Raw genomic sequence first — 17318 nt, forward strand, 5'->3', positions numbered from 1 at the left:
CATGTATATATATATATATATATATATATATATATATGTGTGTGTGTGTGTGTGTGTGTGTGTGTGTGTATGTGTGTTTATATAAATTGATATTTTTCAAGAGAAAATAGATCAATATATAAAAATCTTATATTATATTGTAGAAAACAATATTCTCTTTTGAGCTAGCTTGGTGCCAAAAACAAATAACAAAATGCAAAAATTTAGCTCATAATTTAACATTTCTTTTTGGTAAGTAATTTTTACTTCGAACAGTGATACACTAGTGTGCCGACAACTACATAAAAGTTACCAATGGTAAACAGACCGTCCTCTTTGTATGTGATTCGTCATCAATTACCACGTGACGTATTGACATCGTGGCATTTGAGGGCTCGAACTTTGTTATGGCGCTGCATAGAGATATGGACAACCTGCGAGCATGTTGCCAGATCTCGCAATAAAATCGCCACGTTTGTCGATATTTCGAGCCAGTTGGCATATTTTTATCTATTATATATACAAAAGATATTTAGTTAACATCCTAAGCATTTGTCGGTCAAAAAAGACAACAAAAATTAGAAATGGCAGCATCGGGATTCGATGAATCGTCACGAAATATTTTACAAGTAGATAAAGCCCTCCTACTAGTAATACAAATTTATTCAAGATACGATCGAGTTTTCAGGGAATCGCGTCTAGGCTAACTAAGCAATTACAATTTCCAAAGCCTGGATTCGAAAGGCACTGGTAAATCGATTTGTAAACTTCTCTTTGTTTATGTTTGAATTTAAATTGTTAGTAAACAAAGTTAACCTTAACAAGTAGACAAAAATTGCTAAAAATCATGAAAACAAAAACAAAAGTTATTAAAAATGTGCTTGTATTCTTAAATTCTGATATTATTTTTATTGTATTTCTATATTAACGTTTATATTCTTTTCAGTGTTGGATTCAACAGGAAAATTACCCTCAGGTCTTCTCAGAGGCAGCCCGTGGTTCCGGGGTGATTATGATCAATGTTTGAATATCAATACTACCACTAATGGAAGGTCGTCCACAAATAATAAGGTTCGAGGAAAGTTCTGTGCCACGACAATAAGATTACCAACGTTAAAACTTGAAACGATCGACCTAATTTCCGAATACGAAAATAACAATTTAATTCAAGTGATGCAGGATATTTTCGTAAGTTTCTTACTTCATAATATAATTCTAAGGTTTTATTATAAGTAACAAACGAAAATATTTACTTATTAAATAAAAATAAAAAATGACTATAAAATACACTATTAAAATGTGATAAAAGGGTATACCAATAAAACATAAAAGTTGCTAAGAAAGGGTGAAAAATACATAAAAACCTTAAAAAGGAATCAGTAAAAACCACTAAAATAAAAGATATAAAATGCATTTATCAAGTAGACTGATTGTCAAACAGTACAGTAAAATAATAACATGGGGAAGGGAGAGGAAGAACATCTTAAAATGAATTCTTCTTATTTTTGAAGTAATGGTTGTTAGATGTCACTGATGACAATACCAGTGTTTAGATTCATTCTATTATTTTCATTGGTTTTGATAATGTTTAAATGCTCAAATAGTTTTCATTTTATAACATTTTTTCCCCTTTTAAGAATTTTCATGCTGTTGAGTGAGATCTCATAACCAGCATGATTGCAGTGTGTGGTGACTGCTGAATTAGGGTAATTACACTTTTTGTGCAAATATGCTCTCTTATTCTAGTTTTGGTTCTTTCCTGTTAACGGGATGNTATAACATTTTTTCCCCTTTTAAGAATTTTCATGCTGTTGAGTGAGATCTCATAACCAGCATGATTGCAGTGTGTGGTGACTGCTGAATTAGGGTAATTACACTTTTTGTGCAAATATGCTCTCTTATTCTAGTTTTGGTTCTTTCCTGTTAACGGGATGCCAGTTGTAACTTTAATCCAATATGCGATACTGTCATTCATAAGACTATCATGTTTAACTATTTAGCCCATGCAACTGTGCCAGCTTTGAGTAATTCATTTGACTGTTCGTGGAGTATTTGATGTTATATAGTTTTAGGGGGTGTGGGGCTCGTCCACACCCAGGTGCTAAAGTGCTCACTACTGAAACATGTCTACATGTGAAGCATGTAGAATAGGCAGTATACTGATAAATGTTAAAAACTGTTCTTTGGAGGAGAATATCTTGTGAAGGGTCAACAATTCTGGGGGTAGTATTAAACTCCTTCAGAGCTTAAATCTTACCACCCATTGCTGTACATATCAGCTGGCATCCCATTAACAGAACTTATCCTAGTTTTTAATACTCTTCCAGTCTCACCTATGTAATAATATTCTGGTTGACAAGTACAAGCAAAAATGTACACCAAATTATTATTAACAATATATCAATCTTTTTATTAATTTTTTGGTTTTTAAAAAAATTATTAATACTATTCAATGTGAGGGTTAAGACAATATTGTATGGTGTCAATATCTTTTGTATGTTTTCAAAAATGACTGGGATATAATCTAATTTTTTACTTCCTTAGAAGATAAGGTAGGATTTTGCTCCATGAGAAGAGGAGTCAGGAATACATAGCAACTGTCATCAAATAGTCTACAACTGATTATATATGTTCTCATGCACACAAAAATTTACTATGGCTACATTTACAAGCTAATACATAACAGTTCTGCTATGTATTAGCTAAATAAATGTCATAGGCTAAATAGCCTATATGCAATGTTTTTGTCTACACTCTATATTGTTCTTTAGTAAATATATAAGACAGAACAATATATATTCTTGATGAAATGCAATGCAAACAGAATGATATATTTCCTACAGATATCTATAGAACATAAAATATATACTGCTGAAATTCTTATGTTCTAATCTGTTAAATGAGTTGTGTTTACCAACACAATAATTTAAACACATAAATGATGATGATGGAGAAATAGCATGCTTTCTTGAATCACAATTATAATTGTGATTCAGCAAAACATAATTTATAAATGCACAACAAGTAATCAAAACAATTTGAAATTATACATTTTATTTAATATTACTATATTTGGAGAAGTATATAAAATATTTTTACCTTTACACCAAGATCTTGAACTAATTTTAATTCAAATGCTACAGCATTAAAAGGTAATCTGTATTGTGGAATTTCTGTGGAACTAGATTAAAAAGTAGATATTTAATGAAATATTTTAAAAATTTAAACTGTATTCAATAAAGATCATCTATATACACCTATTATCTAAAAACATTCTAAATGTATTTAAAAATAAACCAAATTAAAATTTTATCTTTCTATTCAAATTGATCACCTCATTATCATTTTTTATCATTTTAAACTTATAATAATTTTAAGTTTCTTTTTATAATATACTTATATAAATAAATTATTCAGAATTGATTTTTGTTGTTATTTAAGCAATAACATTTTACTTGTAATTATCAAAGAACAAATATAATTGATTATTACATTTTATTTTAATTAAATTAAGAAAATTAATTTTAAATAACTATTATGATAATACCTAAGACCACCAAAACAATCACTTTTTTCAAATATTGTTATATCTGTGTAACCTAATCTTGCAATAAAAGTAGCACAACTCAAGCTTGCAGGTCCACATCCAATTAATGCAATTTTTGAATTATATCTAGTAGAATTCACAATGTCTGGAGATACTATTTGAGGAACATTCATTTCTTTAAAAACCTAATAGTAAAAATAATTTTTATATTTATTAACTAATTGCATTACAGATTGAGTACATAATTTAATGTTCCTAAAATATAAATATTAAAAATTTATAAATTCATCATAAATAACAATAAAAATATTGCAAAACAAAAATATTTTTAAGCATATTTGATACAAAATATTTGGTATTTTAAATTGTATCAACCATTTTGTCTAAAAATGCTTTTGTTTTATATATTGTTTTATAGTGAAGTGTCTTGTGTATGCACAAATCTGTAAATGATATGATGCAAGTCCATTTAAGATCTGTGAGAATTCATATAAGATTTTGGCTGAGCATCTGCTTTCAGTTCACTTATAGGCAGGGGTGGTGCTAAGTGCATGTGCACCCTCTGGTGCTTTTTCTCAATTCTTCAACCATAGAACAAGCACCCTTATATGCTGGTGCCTCAACACTTGGTTTGCTTACCATGCTTACCACCTAGCTCTTTCCTTGCTTATAGTTATTGCAAGTCATATGAGTTAAGTTTCATAAAAAGAAAAAAACAAAATGACTGAGATTCCTCCCAATAATTTAACCAAAGAAAATTGAAAAATATTAACTAATTATGATTTTTTTCAATCTTGTTATTTACAAAAGAACAATCATTCGGTGGTGTTAGTAAACACTTTCTTAAGACTGTGAATTGAGTTTAAATTTAATGTTATCAAGTTTCTATTTCAGCTTCTAATCTGAGGTCTTATTGAATTTAAAACTTGGAGTTCACCAAGTAACAAATTAAGAAGTCAAAAGACAAGTCAGTGAGCGATTTTGAAGTCTGATTTCAATGTTCTCTTGGGAAGAAATGAGTTCAATTAGCATTGCTTTGATCAAACTATGAAAGAAGTGATCAAAATATCAAGTTTTGGAAATTGACAGAACAAGCTAACTGAAAAAACTAATTAACTGTTGGAGTAAGATAAAAATGGAAAAGTTAAAAATTCTCTTTCTGAAGATATTGTGTCTTCCAGTTTGATCTCTATTGAATTTTCTTATTGGCCAAGTTGTGATATTCAGAATCTAACAGGAGACTTTGGAGGAGAATATCTTGTGAAGGGTCAACAATTCTGGGGGTAGTATTAAACTCCTTCAGAGCTTAAATCTTACCACCCATTGCTGTACATATCAGCTGGCATCCCATTAACAGAACTTATCCTAGTTTTTAATACTCTTCCAGTCTCACCTATGTAATAATATTCTGGTTGACAAGTACAAGCAAAAATGTACACCAAATTATTATTAACAATATATCAATCTTTTTATTAATTTTTTGGTTTTTAAAAAAATTATTAATACTATTCAATGTGAGGGTTAAGACAATATTGTATGGTGTCAATATCTTTTGTATGTTTTCAAAAATGACTGGGATATAATCTAATTTTTTACTTCCTGAGAAGATAAGGTAGGATTTTGCTCCATGAGAAGAGGAGTCAGGAATACATAGCAACTGTCATCAAATAGTCTACAACTGATTATATATGTTCTCATGCACACAAAAATTTACTATGGCTACATTTACAAGCTAATACATAACAGTTCTGCTATGTATTAGCTAAATAAATGTCATAGGCTAAATAGCCTATATGCAATGTTTTTGTCTACACTCTATATTGTTCTTTAGTAAATATATAAGACAGAACAATATATATTCTTGATGAAATGCAATGCAAACAGAATGATATATTTCCTACAGATATCTATAGAACATAAAATATATACTGCTGAAATTCTTATGTTCTAATCTGTTAAATGAGTTGTGTTTACCATATAATTTAAACACATAAATGATGATGATGGAGAAATAGCATGCTTTCTTGAATCACAATTATAATTGTGATTCAGCAAAACATAATTTATAAATACACAACAAGTAATCAAAATAATTTGAAATTATACATTTTATTTAATATTACTATATTTGGAGAAGTATATAAAATATTTTTACCTTTACACCAAGATCTTGAACTAATTTTAATTCAAATGCTACAGCATTAAAAGGTAATCTGTATTGTGGAATTTCTGTGGAACTAGATAAAAAAGTAGATATTTAATGAAATATTTTAAAAATTTAAACTGTATTCAATAAAGATCATCTATATACACCTATTATCTAAAAACATTCTAAATGTATTTAAAAATAAACCAAATTAAAATTTTATCTTTCTATTCAAATTGATCACCTCATTATCATTTTTTATCATTTTAAACTTATAATAATTTTAAGTTTCTTTTTATAATATACTTATATAAATAAATTATTCAGAATTGATTTTTGTTGTTATTTAAGCAATAACATTTTACTTGTAATTATCAAAGAACAAATATAATTGATTATTACATTTTATTTTAATTAAATTAAGAAAATTAATTTTAAATAACTATTATGATAATACCTAAGACCACCAAAACAATCACTTTTTTCAAATATTGTTATATCTGTGTAACCTAATCTTGCAATAAAAGTAGCACAACTCAAGCTTGCAGGTCCACATCCAATTAATGCAATTTTTGAATTATATCTAGTAGAATTCACAATGTCTGGAGATACTATTTGAGGAACATTCATTTCTTTAAAAACCTAATAGTAAAAATAATTTTTATATTTATTAACTAATTGCATTACAGATTGAGTACATAATTTAATGTTCCTAAAATATAAATATTAAAAATTTATAAATTCATCATAAATAACAATAAAAATATTGCAAAACAAAAATATTTTTAAGCATATTTGATACAAAATATTTGGTATTTTAAATTGTATCAACCATTTTGTCTAAAAATGCTTTTGTTTTATATATTGTTTTATAGTGAAGTGTCTTGTGTATGCACAAATCTGTAAATGATATGATGCAAGTCCATTTAAGATCTGTGAGAATTCATATAAGATTTTGGCTGAGCATCTGCTTTCAGTTCACTTATAGGCAGGGGTGGTGCTAAGTGCATGTGCACCCTCTGGTGCTTTTTCTCAATTCTTCAACCATAGAACAAGCACCCTTATATGCTGGTGCCTCAACACTTGGTTTGCTTACCATGCTTACCACCTAGCTCTTTCCTTGCTTATAGTTAGTGCAAGTCATATGAGTTAAGTTTCATAAAAAGAAAAAAACAAAATGACTGAGATTCCTCCCAATAATTTAACCAAAGAAAATTGAAAAATATTAACTAATTATGATTTTTTTCAATCTTGTTATTTACAAAAGAACAATCATTCGGTGGTGTTAGTAAACACTTTCTTAAGACTGTGAATTGAGTTTAAATTTAATGTTATCAAGTTTCTATTTCAGCTTCTAATCTGAGGTCTTATTGAATTTAAAACTTGGAGTTCACCAAGTAACAAATTAAGAAGTCAAAAGACAAGTCAGTGAGCAATTTTGAAGTCTGATTTCAATGTTCTCTTGGGAAGAAATGAGTTCAATTAGCATTGCTTTGATCAAACTATGAAAGAAGTGATCAAAATATCAAGTTTTGGAAATTGACAGAACAAGCTAACTGAAAAAACTAATTAACTGTTGGAGTAAGATAAAAATGGAAAAGTTAAAAATTCTCTTTCTGAAGATATTGTGTCTTCCAGTTTGATCTCTATTGAATTTTCTTATTGGCCAAGTTGTGATATTCAGAATCTAACAGGAGATGAGAGATTCTACTCTTGATTATCTCTGGGTAGTGTTGCCACCTTTTCAAAATTACTGACCCGGATGGCAGGTGAGGTTTGTTCGAACAGAAGTTCCTGACGCATGCGCAATGTCATTTTGCAATGTGAAGAATAACATGCAGTGCATGCCAGTTCTAAATCAGTTACAATTAGGGACTAGGGAGACTTGGGTAGGAGTGTGTAAGTAACCTAAATTAAGAAAAACAACTATGGATAACTTAGCTCTATTGGATATTGGAGACGTGTNAACACAAAATAAATTGTAGCTATGTGTGGATTCCACGCGACACATCCGAACATGTAAGCTGAACAATAGTGTGGGGGGAGTGAATAATCAAGGGTTGCGTGGCACTCAAACAAAAGACGAATAGACGAGATTTGAAAATCGTGTAACTCCGGGTTCACATAAGTCGGGGTAGCATAAGTTGGGGTATTACTGTATGTGAACAAAAAAATTTTGTCTGAGAACCAAGATTCTTATCAAACAATCTTCCAGATTTCTTTTTGTATGTTACTATTGTGGCTACACGCCATATTTAAATCGTATATTTTGTATATAATTGTGTTATTTTATCTTGTATATTTTCCGCTTCCCCTCTGTCTGTCCTATGTGTCTACCCTTCCTGGAATGTTCTCGTTTTACCCTCGGCTTTGGTATGTGGGTGAACTAACCTGAAAAGCAACGAAAGGAATGCAGCTCTGAGGGGAGGGGCGAATGGCGGACTCTGAGGAGGGAACCCGAAGGAGAGAGAGCAAGAGGAAGTCTCCCCAGTATGGTCGAGATGAGAACTTTGGAACTGAGAAAGAAAAGGAAGTTAGTTGTGAGGAACAGGATGCATCGACCCTTCAGACTAATATCTTAAAGAGCGACAAAAAGGGAGCTAATCAGTCCCCAACCCAACGAGAACTCTCATCCACAGCCCACAGAAGCAGCATACCTCATCAAGTTTTGGGTACCCTCTTTCCTATCCCTTACTTTCATTCTCCCAAGTTTCTAATAGCCTTCTCTATTCAATAGTCGTAAGTACTAGTAGGAATATAGTTTTACTTAATATAATCTTAAGTAATTGGATAATTGGGTCGGATAAAGGACTACGCATGCACACTCTTTGTCGGGAGACCATATTGTGCGGTCGGAATAAGCATGATGTGGTTGAATAATTAATGATGTTGATTATTCGGTGGGTGTAGCATTGTTGGTATCCTTAGAAATCTGTATAATAATGAGCGAGTAAATAAAATTATTGTATTTTGTTTTATCTATTTTCAGTTGTGCATCTTTGTCTCACTCACAGATCTCACACTATATAAGATCGTTCNTTCTTTTTGTATGTTACTATTGTGGCTACACGCCATATTTAAATCGTATATTTTGTATATAATTGTGTTATTTTATCTTGTATATTTTCCGCTTCCCCTCTGTCTGTCCTATGTGTCTACCCTTCCTGGAATGTTCTCGTTTTACCCTCAGCTTTGGTATGTGGGTGAACTAACCTGAGAAGCAACGAAAGGAATGAAGCTCTGAGGGGAGGGAGCGAACGACGGACTCTGAGGAGGGAACCCGAAGGAGAGAGAGCAAGAGGAAGTCTCCCCAGTATGGTCAAGATGAGAACTTTGGAACTGAGAAAGAAAAGGAAGTTAGTTGTGAGGAACAGGATGCATTGACCCTTCAGACTAATATCTTAAAGATCGACAAAAAGGGAGCTAATCAGACCCCAACCCAACGAGAACTCTCATCCAAGCCCACAAAAGCAGCATACCTCATCAAGTTTTGGGTACCCTCTTTCCTATCCCTTACTTTCATTCTCCCAAGTTTCTAATAGCCTTCTCTATTCAATAGTTGTAAGTAGTAGTAGGAATCTAGTTTTACTTAATATAGTCTTAAGTAATTGGATAATTGGGTCGGATAAAGGACTACGCATGCACACTCTTTGTCGAGAGACCATATTGTGCGGTTGGAATAAGCATGATGTGGTCGAATAATTAATGATGTGGATTATTCAGTGGGTGTAGCATTGTTGGTATCCTTAGAAACCTGTATAATAATGAGCGAGTAAATAAAATTATTGTATTTTGTTTTATCTATTTTCGGTTGTGCATCTTTGTCTCACTCACAGATCTCACACTATATAAGATCGTTCTTTTTTTCCTATATTTATATTATATACCCAAACTCCAGCATACAACATATAGTTTGTAACAAAAGCAAATGTTTTCAGTGGGCTTAAAGCCATCACCTTTTAAACATAAAACCACATTTAAGATGTAATAATTTTTTTTTAAAACTTGAAATGCCATGTGTGCTGGAATTGTTTATCCATTACAGGTTGAGTTCTGATTGGTCAGTTGTGACTATTACAAATTTGGTCTTGGGGAGTGGTGTTCTATAACTGAAATAAAGCTCTCCAGGCCTATGTCAGGGAGTTGTTATCTTTGTACTTGTTGGCAGATCCCTTCTTTGTAGCTTTATATATTTCAATTTTTTTCAGATGCCAAATACATGATTTTTCTGTCAACAGACATAAAAGTCTGGTCTAGATTGGTTTGGACATCCATTTCTAATACAAGAGTGGAAAGAACAGTGTTTTTTTTTTCTTTTTTTAATCAAAGTTAAGTACCCTTAGAGGCATTGGTATAGCAGTCTTGTGGTGGGCCCAATGTACTGTAGCTTCTTGCCTATTCTGTGGTCCATTAAAGAAATGGTGTGTATGCCTGAAAGATTGCTTCTGCTGAGGGTGTCCTTGTTGTTCCTAAGTAATGTGTATAGAGTTGAATGCCTTTTGAAGGCTAATGATACCTTGTTAGTTTTGTCGATCTCTCTGTAGTTGTTCACTAATAGTTTAAGTTACACTATTACACTATGTTGAGGTGGTACTTCTTTTACCTCTTGTTGTATGTACTTGTTGTATGTACCCGATGTGAGGGTCGGATCTAACGAAATTTGGAGAAAAATTTTTTTTCCATTTCTTTTCCATCTTTTGAAAGTTTATTAACTTACAACTGGGAAATGATCACATTTCCTTCCCCCTTAGTCAGTTCCTTCCCCAGAGGACTCAGAGAATGTGTCATGGGGAAGTAAACGAAAAAATTCGCGATTGGCGGAAAAAAGTAACATAATCAGGGAGATAAATAGATTGAACACTGGGACAAAGGGGAAGTCGAAGGCCTGGAAAAAGAGTTTTCCTGAGAGTGTAGTCACCAGGACAAGTCCGGACGAATTTCCCTCAAATGGCTCCAGACGAATCTCTGTAACCCAAGCTATGTCGTATACAAGCAACTTTATGATAACGAATATTGTAAACTCTTTCTTGGTGCACACACACCCACATCTGCGTATAAGGTCGATAGAATCTCGATGTTAGTTATGTTATCTAAGTTGTTGTCTAATAAAATTTTGTTTTATTATCAAATGGTGTCTTTTACTCGTGTATCGCTGACGCCTTACTGACGACCCTCTCTCTCCCTCCACTCAACCTGACAAGAAGAATCCTGACCCTTCGGGATAGTAAAAATAGACAAGCCGTCCACTGACAAGTGTTTCCGACAAAAAGAGGTACAACCTCGTCATACATCTGAGGCTACACACATCCTATTGTTGGATTGTATCTGTGTTGTACTGCTATGATTTTGATAAAATTCACTTCCTCTTTCTTACTTTTGTAATCAGATGTGTGCATGTATGCTCCTTTTATTAATGATCTGAAGCCCACTTTTTTAAATAGATTGTGTGAATGCACTGATATCAACACTGGGAGGTAGGATTAGGATGGTATATATATATATATATATCTTTCACATTAGTTCATTGTAAAGCAATACAGTGGGTGATTGGTTAATGAACATAATCCGTTCCAAGATTTTGTTTGCTATCCGAATTGTTCATTAAACGATTATCGATTTACCATAGGTTTTAATGGGAATTTAATTAATTCGTTATGGAAACCTTAAAAAATATATACCTTCTTACTACGTTTATTTATATGTAATAATAAAACTATACATACATACACAGTGTTGCATTTTAATTAGTAATGTTTTGTTTCTTTTGAAAGGGTTAAAGAATCTGTCTAATGTCGATTGCTTCTCTCTCTTCTTCACGATTTTTCGTAAGTAATTAATAGCATTGTAATTGTAGAGGTCCCCAAGCTTCAACATGGTTTCGATGCCATTCTAAGACCGTTGTTCTGACATCCTCCCACTTCTACAAAGGATCTTTAATAACAGATATCGACATTAATCCTCTTTTTCAGAAGAAAACATATCTTGCCGAGTTTCTTAGTGTTCTTCATTCAAAAGTTCTAGCCGTTCTTCTGTCGTCAGATCCGTTTCAGGTTCCCTTACGAACTCTTCAATGTTCTTTATTTCTCAGAAGTGATTTTTGTTACTGCTTTAGCTGCTGGAGTCTTTTTGATTATACAGCATTTTTCTTAAATAAGATTGAACTGAGGCCTACTGTAGACCTGTTTATTCCATGTTGCCGAGCAACATTAGGTATCTTCTGTCTACTCTCTACCTTTGCTATTATACTCTCATCTTTCGAAAAGAAAAACAGACGCAAAACTTAATGAGTGCCTACCCGACAGTCTCGCGTCTCAGAAAAATAAAAGGCTGGAATTACAAGGGAAGATTTCAAAGTTCGGTGGAATACTATCCGATCGGCTTGAGCGTTGATGTCGATGTCTCCCACACTCCGAAAAGTTTCGAATTCCCGAAGACAAGGGAAAACCAATCGGTATTCATTATTTTACGTCGCTTCTTCTTGTGTTTGTTCTGTGGGGTGTTCGTTATCCGATCATGTGTTCGTTGTCCAAACATAAAAATCTTTCGCGAAAGTGTTCGTTAACCGATTTGTTTGTTATCCGATCTGTTCGTTAACCGATCACCCACTGTATATAAAAATCATGTCACAAGTACTTATTGTGATATCATTCTAATGCCAGGCTATAATTTTTAATCATATTTTAATTTAAAAAATCATGTGACTTATGATCCTGACCAGAAGTTTGCATGTAGTTAATCAGAGCCTTTGACCACTAAGCTTTCTATATCTGATCTAAATAACTTCATTCTTGAGACTGAGGAAGAATGGATGGACAGATGGACAGAAGAACAACAGTGAAAATCTATAGGTCTGCAATTTGAAAATTGCAGTCCAATAAAAACAATCCTAATGAATTAAAATTTTGAAAAGATTGCAATAAAATAAGTTTTGTTCCTATGAGCATCAAAATTCAAATTTAAAGAATAAAATAGTTTGATATCAATTTTATTACCTCTGTAGCAAAATGTTGTAATCCACCAATATTGATTGGTCCTTCTTCTGAAGCATATAAATTGCAACCACCTACACACAGATCACTAGTTGGACACACCATACCACAAGTAAGTCCTAATGGGTTGTCAGAAAGTATGACTTTGGCAGCTCCATAATAATTCTATTATAATGAAAATAGCAAGTAAATTTAAAATAGCAAAGTTTTAGTATGTATATAAAAGTGTTAATTACACTTCAATCCAAAATGCATAAATTATGTTTTACTGAAAGGAAAGAATAAAGATATCCCATTTGTAACTGGATTTTTTGATTGACCAGAAAGACCTTGCAAGAGTTTGGCTTATAGAGTATATTACACAATAAATTATATTGTGATTCCCCATAAAGAAGTTTAATCAAGATAGTTTTGAATATATTTCGATTATTATAAATAAAAAATTTTTATAAAATGATTGTGATGTCATTTTATTGATTTTCTCCTTTATAATGTTATTTATAATATTTTATTAATCATTCTTTAAAGATATTTAATTTTTAAATAATATTTATTAATTACACTAACTCACTAGCAATTCAAATCAAGAGGTCCTGGAAAATTCTGTTCAGTTGAATGTTTTTAGGACCGTTATGTTCCATCTTCAGACCAATCAAACATAAGATTAAGAACAATGTCCCAGAATTCTGAAATGCTTGTTCTTAATGTCATCATATCTTATGTTCTTTTTCTGTTCTTACTGTATTTATATTTAGAAGTAAATATTTTAATATAAATTTATATAAAGTTTGAATACTTACTTTTGTAGAAATACTGCTAATAAAAGCTTTTATATCAATTTGAGTTGGGCATCCTTTTTGACAAGGTGCATCAGCACATTTCAAGCATCTATTAAATAAAATTAATTTCATTAAGTAAAATAGAGCTTTTTTATATATTGCAACTTTCTTACACATGTGTATTATGTGTAAAGAAAGTAATGATTTAATGCTTTAAATATAATATGGAGAAATAAATTAATTTTATAAGTTCACTAATCCTTAAAATATAAAACAGACAAGCTAAGTTAAATGAAACAGATCACACTGAATATAGCAATAGCATGCATGAACTCATTACTAAATGACAAAAGTTTAATAAATTGATATAATTCACAATTTCAGTAATATGGTGATTTTATAATTTCAGTAATAAAGTGATTTTATATTTAATACTTCAGTGATTAATACTGTTTTAATTAAACTTTCAAATGTTGAATTCATGTGTGGGTATCAAGCATAAAACTAAACATATGGCTCAGTATAGTTTGATAATCTGTATTAAATTTAGTACAATGACATGTTTTACTATTCTATATGTTGTTCCTGCAAACTTTCATGTCTTCACCAAAATGAAAGTTCAACTAAAAGGTCAAAGATTCAAATCAACAAAAAACTGAAAAAGGCTTTTGTCAACCGCACTTAAGGTGCCATCCTACGAAGAAAAGTAAAACTGAATGACTTTTTAGTTAATAACAACATTTATACTTTTTAGACTTAGTATGAAAAATATAACATATAAATCAGACTGTAAATATTTGCAAATTTTACTTTAATTTAGAATTTAAAATATTAAATGGTAAACCATATACTTCTATGGGAAAGAATATGGATTAATAAGTATAGGACAGACATAAGCTTGTGCAAAAATCCATCATTGCCATACAAAATACAGCTGGCAAAAATGAAAATAAAGGATAAATTGCATACTTTCTTGATTCAAATAACATAAAATAAAGAACTGTCCTTCAACATAAAGAAACATTCTATGTATTTCATTTGTTTAAAAAAATATGGCTAAAGGGGCCTGCTGCCTGGCCAAGGCCATCTAGAGCTCATACATGACCCAGGGGTAGAGCAGGCCCCTTTAGCCATATTTTTTTAAACAAATGAAATACATAGAATGTTTCTTTATTAATAAAAAGTAGTTTTAAAGATATTTTCTGTTAGTAAAAATAACATGAATTTTATAGAGGTAGGAACCACTATAAGGTCCTAACTTTTTTCTGGATCTGGGGGAAAAATCTCCAGCTTCCCTCTTGGCAGCACTTTGTCTGGCAACCTTAATTACTATCAAGAAGATAATGCAAAATGGGCTGTATGACTATGGTGTGAACACTGGCAAAATGTATAGCTGCAGATGATGCTTATTTTGAAGGTGGTCTTCTGTAAATATTTGTTCTATTAACATAATAAAAGCTAGCATCAAAAAATAAAGCAAACTTTGAATTAAGATATTTATATGATACATTAAAAGAAAACCAGCCATCAAAGGGGACAAGCCAGCCTCATTAGGTGTCAATCTCAAGTCCAGGTAAATGGTGAGAATTGATGTCAGGAAGGACAACAGGCTGTAAAACTTATATGTCTAAACTAATTGGAATAATGGATAAACCGAAGCTGAGATGATGAAACAAGGTGGCAGAGGATTTAGGAGAGAGGACACCCTGAAGAGAAAGTAGAGAAGGCAGATTAAAGAAGGAAATGTTTAGCCCAAATAAATATGGGAAAAAGCAAAGACAAAGAAATGACACGTTAAAAGTCATCAATACTATAAAAAAATATAAACATTTGACAAATAACATAGGTGACATAAGTAATAAAACAATTAAATTAACTGTTTTAACCAATAAATTAAGGTAAATTTTAATTTATACATTAATAATTTTTTCACTTTTTAAACATTAATTAAGATATACCTTGCAGCCTCTCTAAGTGCTCCTCTTTCACTTAAAGTTGTGTGCTTTATATCATCAAAATCTTTATATAAAGATCTGTATGACTAAAAAACACATTAAATAAAATAATTTATTTTTTAAATATGGAATTTAAATTTATAAATTTCAGAAAATATTCTTAAGTATTGGTATATTTATATTAAATTCTCTTGTAAAAGTTAAAAATGTTACTTACACTGCATCGTTTATCATGATTTCTTTTCCAATGAGTTTTTGCAATTTTGGTTTTGGCTGTAGGTACAACATTAGCATATTTTGGTGTTTTTGGATTGAGAGCAAGGATACTCTGAGAACAAATTTTGTGAGTAATTTAAAATTTATTACAATTATATGCTATAGACTATTGTTTTTTTTAATAAAAAGTACAAAAAGTTTTAATCTAAATTATTTTATAAGCCTCTATAAATTAGTTTTATAAATTATTACCAATACTGTAATTCATTTCATTAAACAAATAATTGTAACAGATAAATTTAATGAATGACTTAATAAATTGCTTACCAAAATTATGTAATTGAAAATTACATAATTATGGTAATCAATATGATCAATTATAATCATTTGATTCTTTCAAAATATCGACACAAAAGGGCCTTTGTTAGAGCATTTTTTTAATTAGTTTACAGTGTGTTTTGGTTTACCAAAAAATAAATACAGCTGGTATCTGATATATATCTATTTGACTAGCCCTTTGCTGTGTTTGGGTTTGAGATCCCTGCTTTAGACGATAACAGCTTCAATTAATATATCAAGTTAATTATTTCATAATTAATTTATAAATAACTAAAATATAATATAAAATATTGCAAATATGTTTTTCATATTTCTAATTATGAAGTCTATTAGGTAATAGTAACCAAAATTACCTCAATATCGGGTGGATCTTTACTTAATTCACTTCCACAAGGCATTATCTTCTATAATGTTCTAGAAAAAAAATTGAAGGCGTTTATTTTTTTTTATCTCTCTAAATAGATTATCTTTATCAAAAATGAAAGCGTTTGTTACAAGTTTAAAGGTCTAACTCGTCTTTACATTACCTAACTTGAACAATGAGTCATTTATTTAATTTTAAAATATTTTTTATAATTTAATGTCGTGATTTGTTACTTAAATGCAGTAATAATAAAGGTTTACGTGTCTTATGAGATTGTCGCATGTTCGTTATAACATTTCCTCAAATAATACTTTTTAAATTAGTGTTTCTTGAATTTTTCAAACTAGGTCTATTCAAAGTTGCCAGATTGGGCTACTTTTTAAGTGCTCTCGCTACAAAAATTTCAAATTGGGCGACACAGCTACTTTTTGGGCAAGTGATAATTATCTTCATGCTACAAATGTTAAAAATACGCTACTTTTTTATTTTCATATATAAAATCGCAACACATTTTTTGTATTATACAAAACTAATAAAGTTTTATTTAATTTCATTACACTTAATTGAATAAATAAAGTTGCAACGTTTGAATTGTATAAATAATTGTATAAAGTTGCAAGTTGCACGGAGGCGACCTTGCTTCTGAAATTGTGGATTGTCTACTGGAGCGAACGACGGATGGAAAACGGAAGCAAAGTATCTTTATCTTTGTTAAACGTTACAACTTTATATTTATTTATACAATTAAGTGTAATGAAATTAAATGTATTACCGCCGGCCATATTTTTATATTTTTTATTTTATTTAAAGTTTTGTTCAATATTTCTATTTGCAATGAACGATAGTTTTACTGAAACGTAACATGTTCGATACTCGTTTAATCCTTTAGTACAGTAGAACCTCCATTATCCGGACCTCTATTATCCGGATTTTCGATTATCCGGATTGTTCAAAATAAACAAAATTTTACGAATTTGCTGATTTGCACTTGGCGAATTACGACA

The 17318-nt window shown here is 30.8% G+C and overlaps 1 protein-coding gene across 1 annotated transcript in view; it reads right to left on the minus strand.

The window, feature by feature from the left end:
- The window catches only part of LOC111641327 (dihydropyrimidine dehydrogenase [NADP(+)]-like), a 70331-nt gene extending 53894 nt beyond the window's left edge, over positions 1-16437 (minus strand). The window contains exons 1-7 of the mRNA XM_023387468.1: positions 16304-16437; positions 15613-15723; positions 15399-15481; positions 13462-13549; positions 12665-12826; positions 6130-6314; positions 5682-5763 (exon numbers count right to left, since the gene is read on the minus strand). Coding sequence (XP_023243236.1) covers positions 5682-5763; positions 6130-6314; positions 12665-12826; positions 13462-13549; positions 15399-15481; positions 15613-15723; positions 16304-16348 — 756 coding nt within the window. The 5' untranslated portion in view covers positions 16349-16437. The remainder of the gene's footprint in view (positions 1-5681; positions 5764-6129; positions 6315-12664; positions 12827-13461; positions 13550-15398; positions 15482-15612; positions 15724-16303) is intronic.
- Positions 16438-17318: the final 881 nt, after the last annotated feature.

This window comes from Centruroides sculpturatus, unplaced genomic scaffold (assembly GCF_000671375.1).
Source record: "Centruroides sculpturatus isolate CEXI.00-Female unplaced genomic scaffold, Cexi_2.0 scaffold101, whole genome shotgun sequence".
NCBI classification, from domain to species: domain Eukaryota; kingdom Metazoa; phylum Arthropoda; class Arachnida; order Scorpiones; family Buthidae; genus Centruroides; species Centruroides sculpturatus.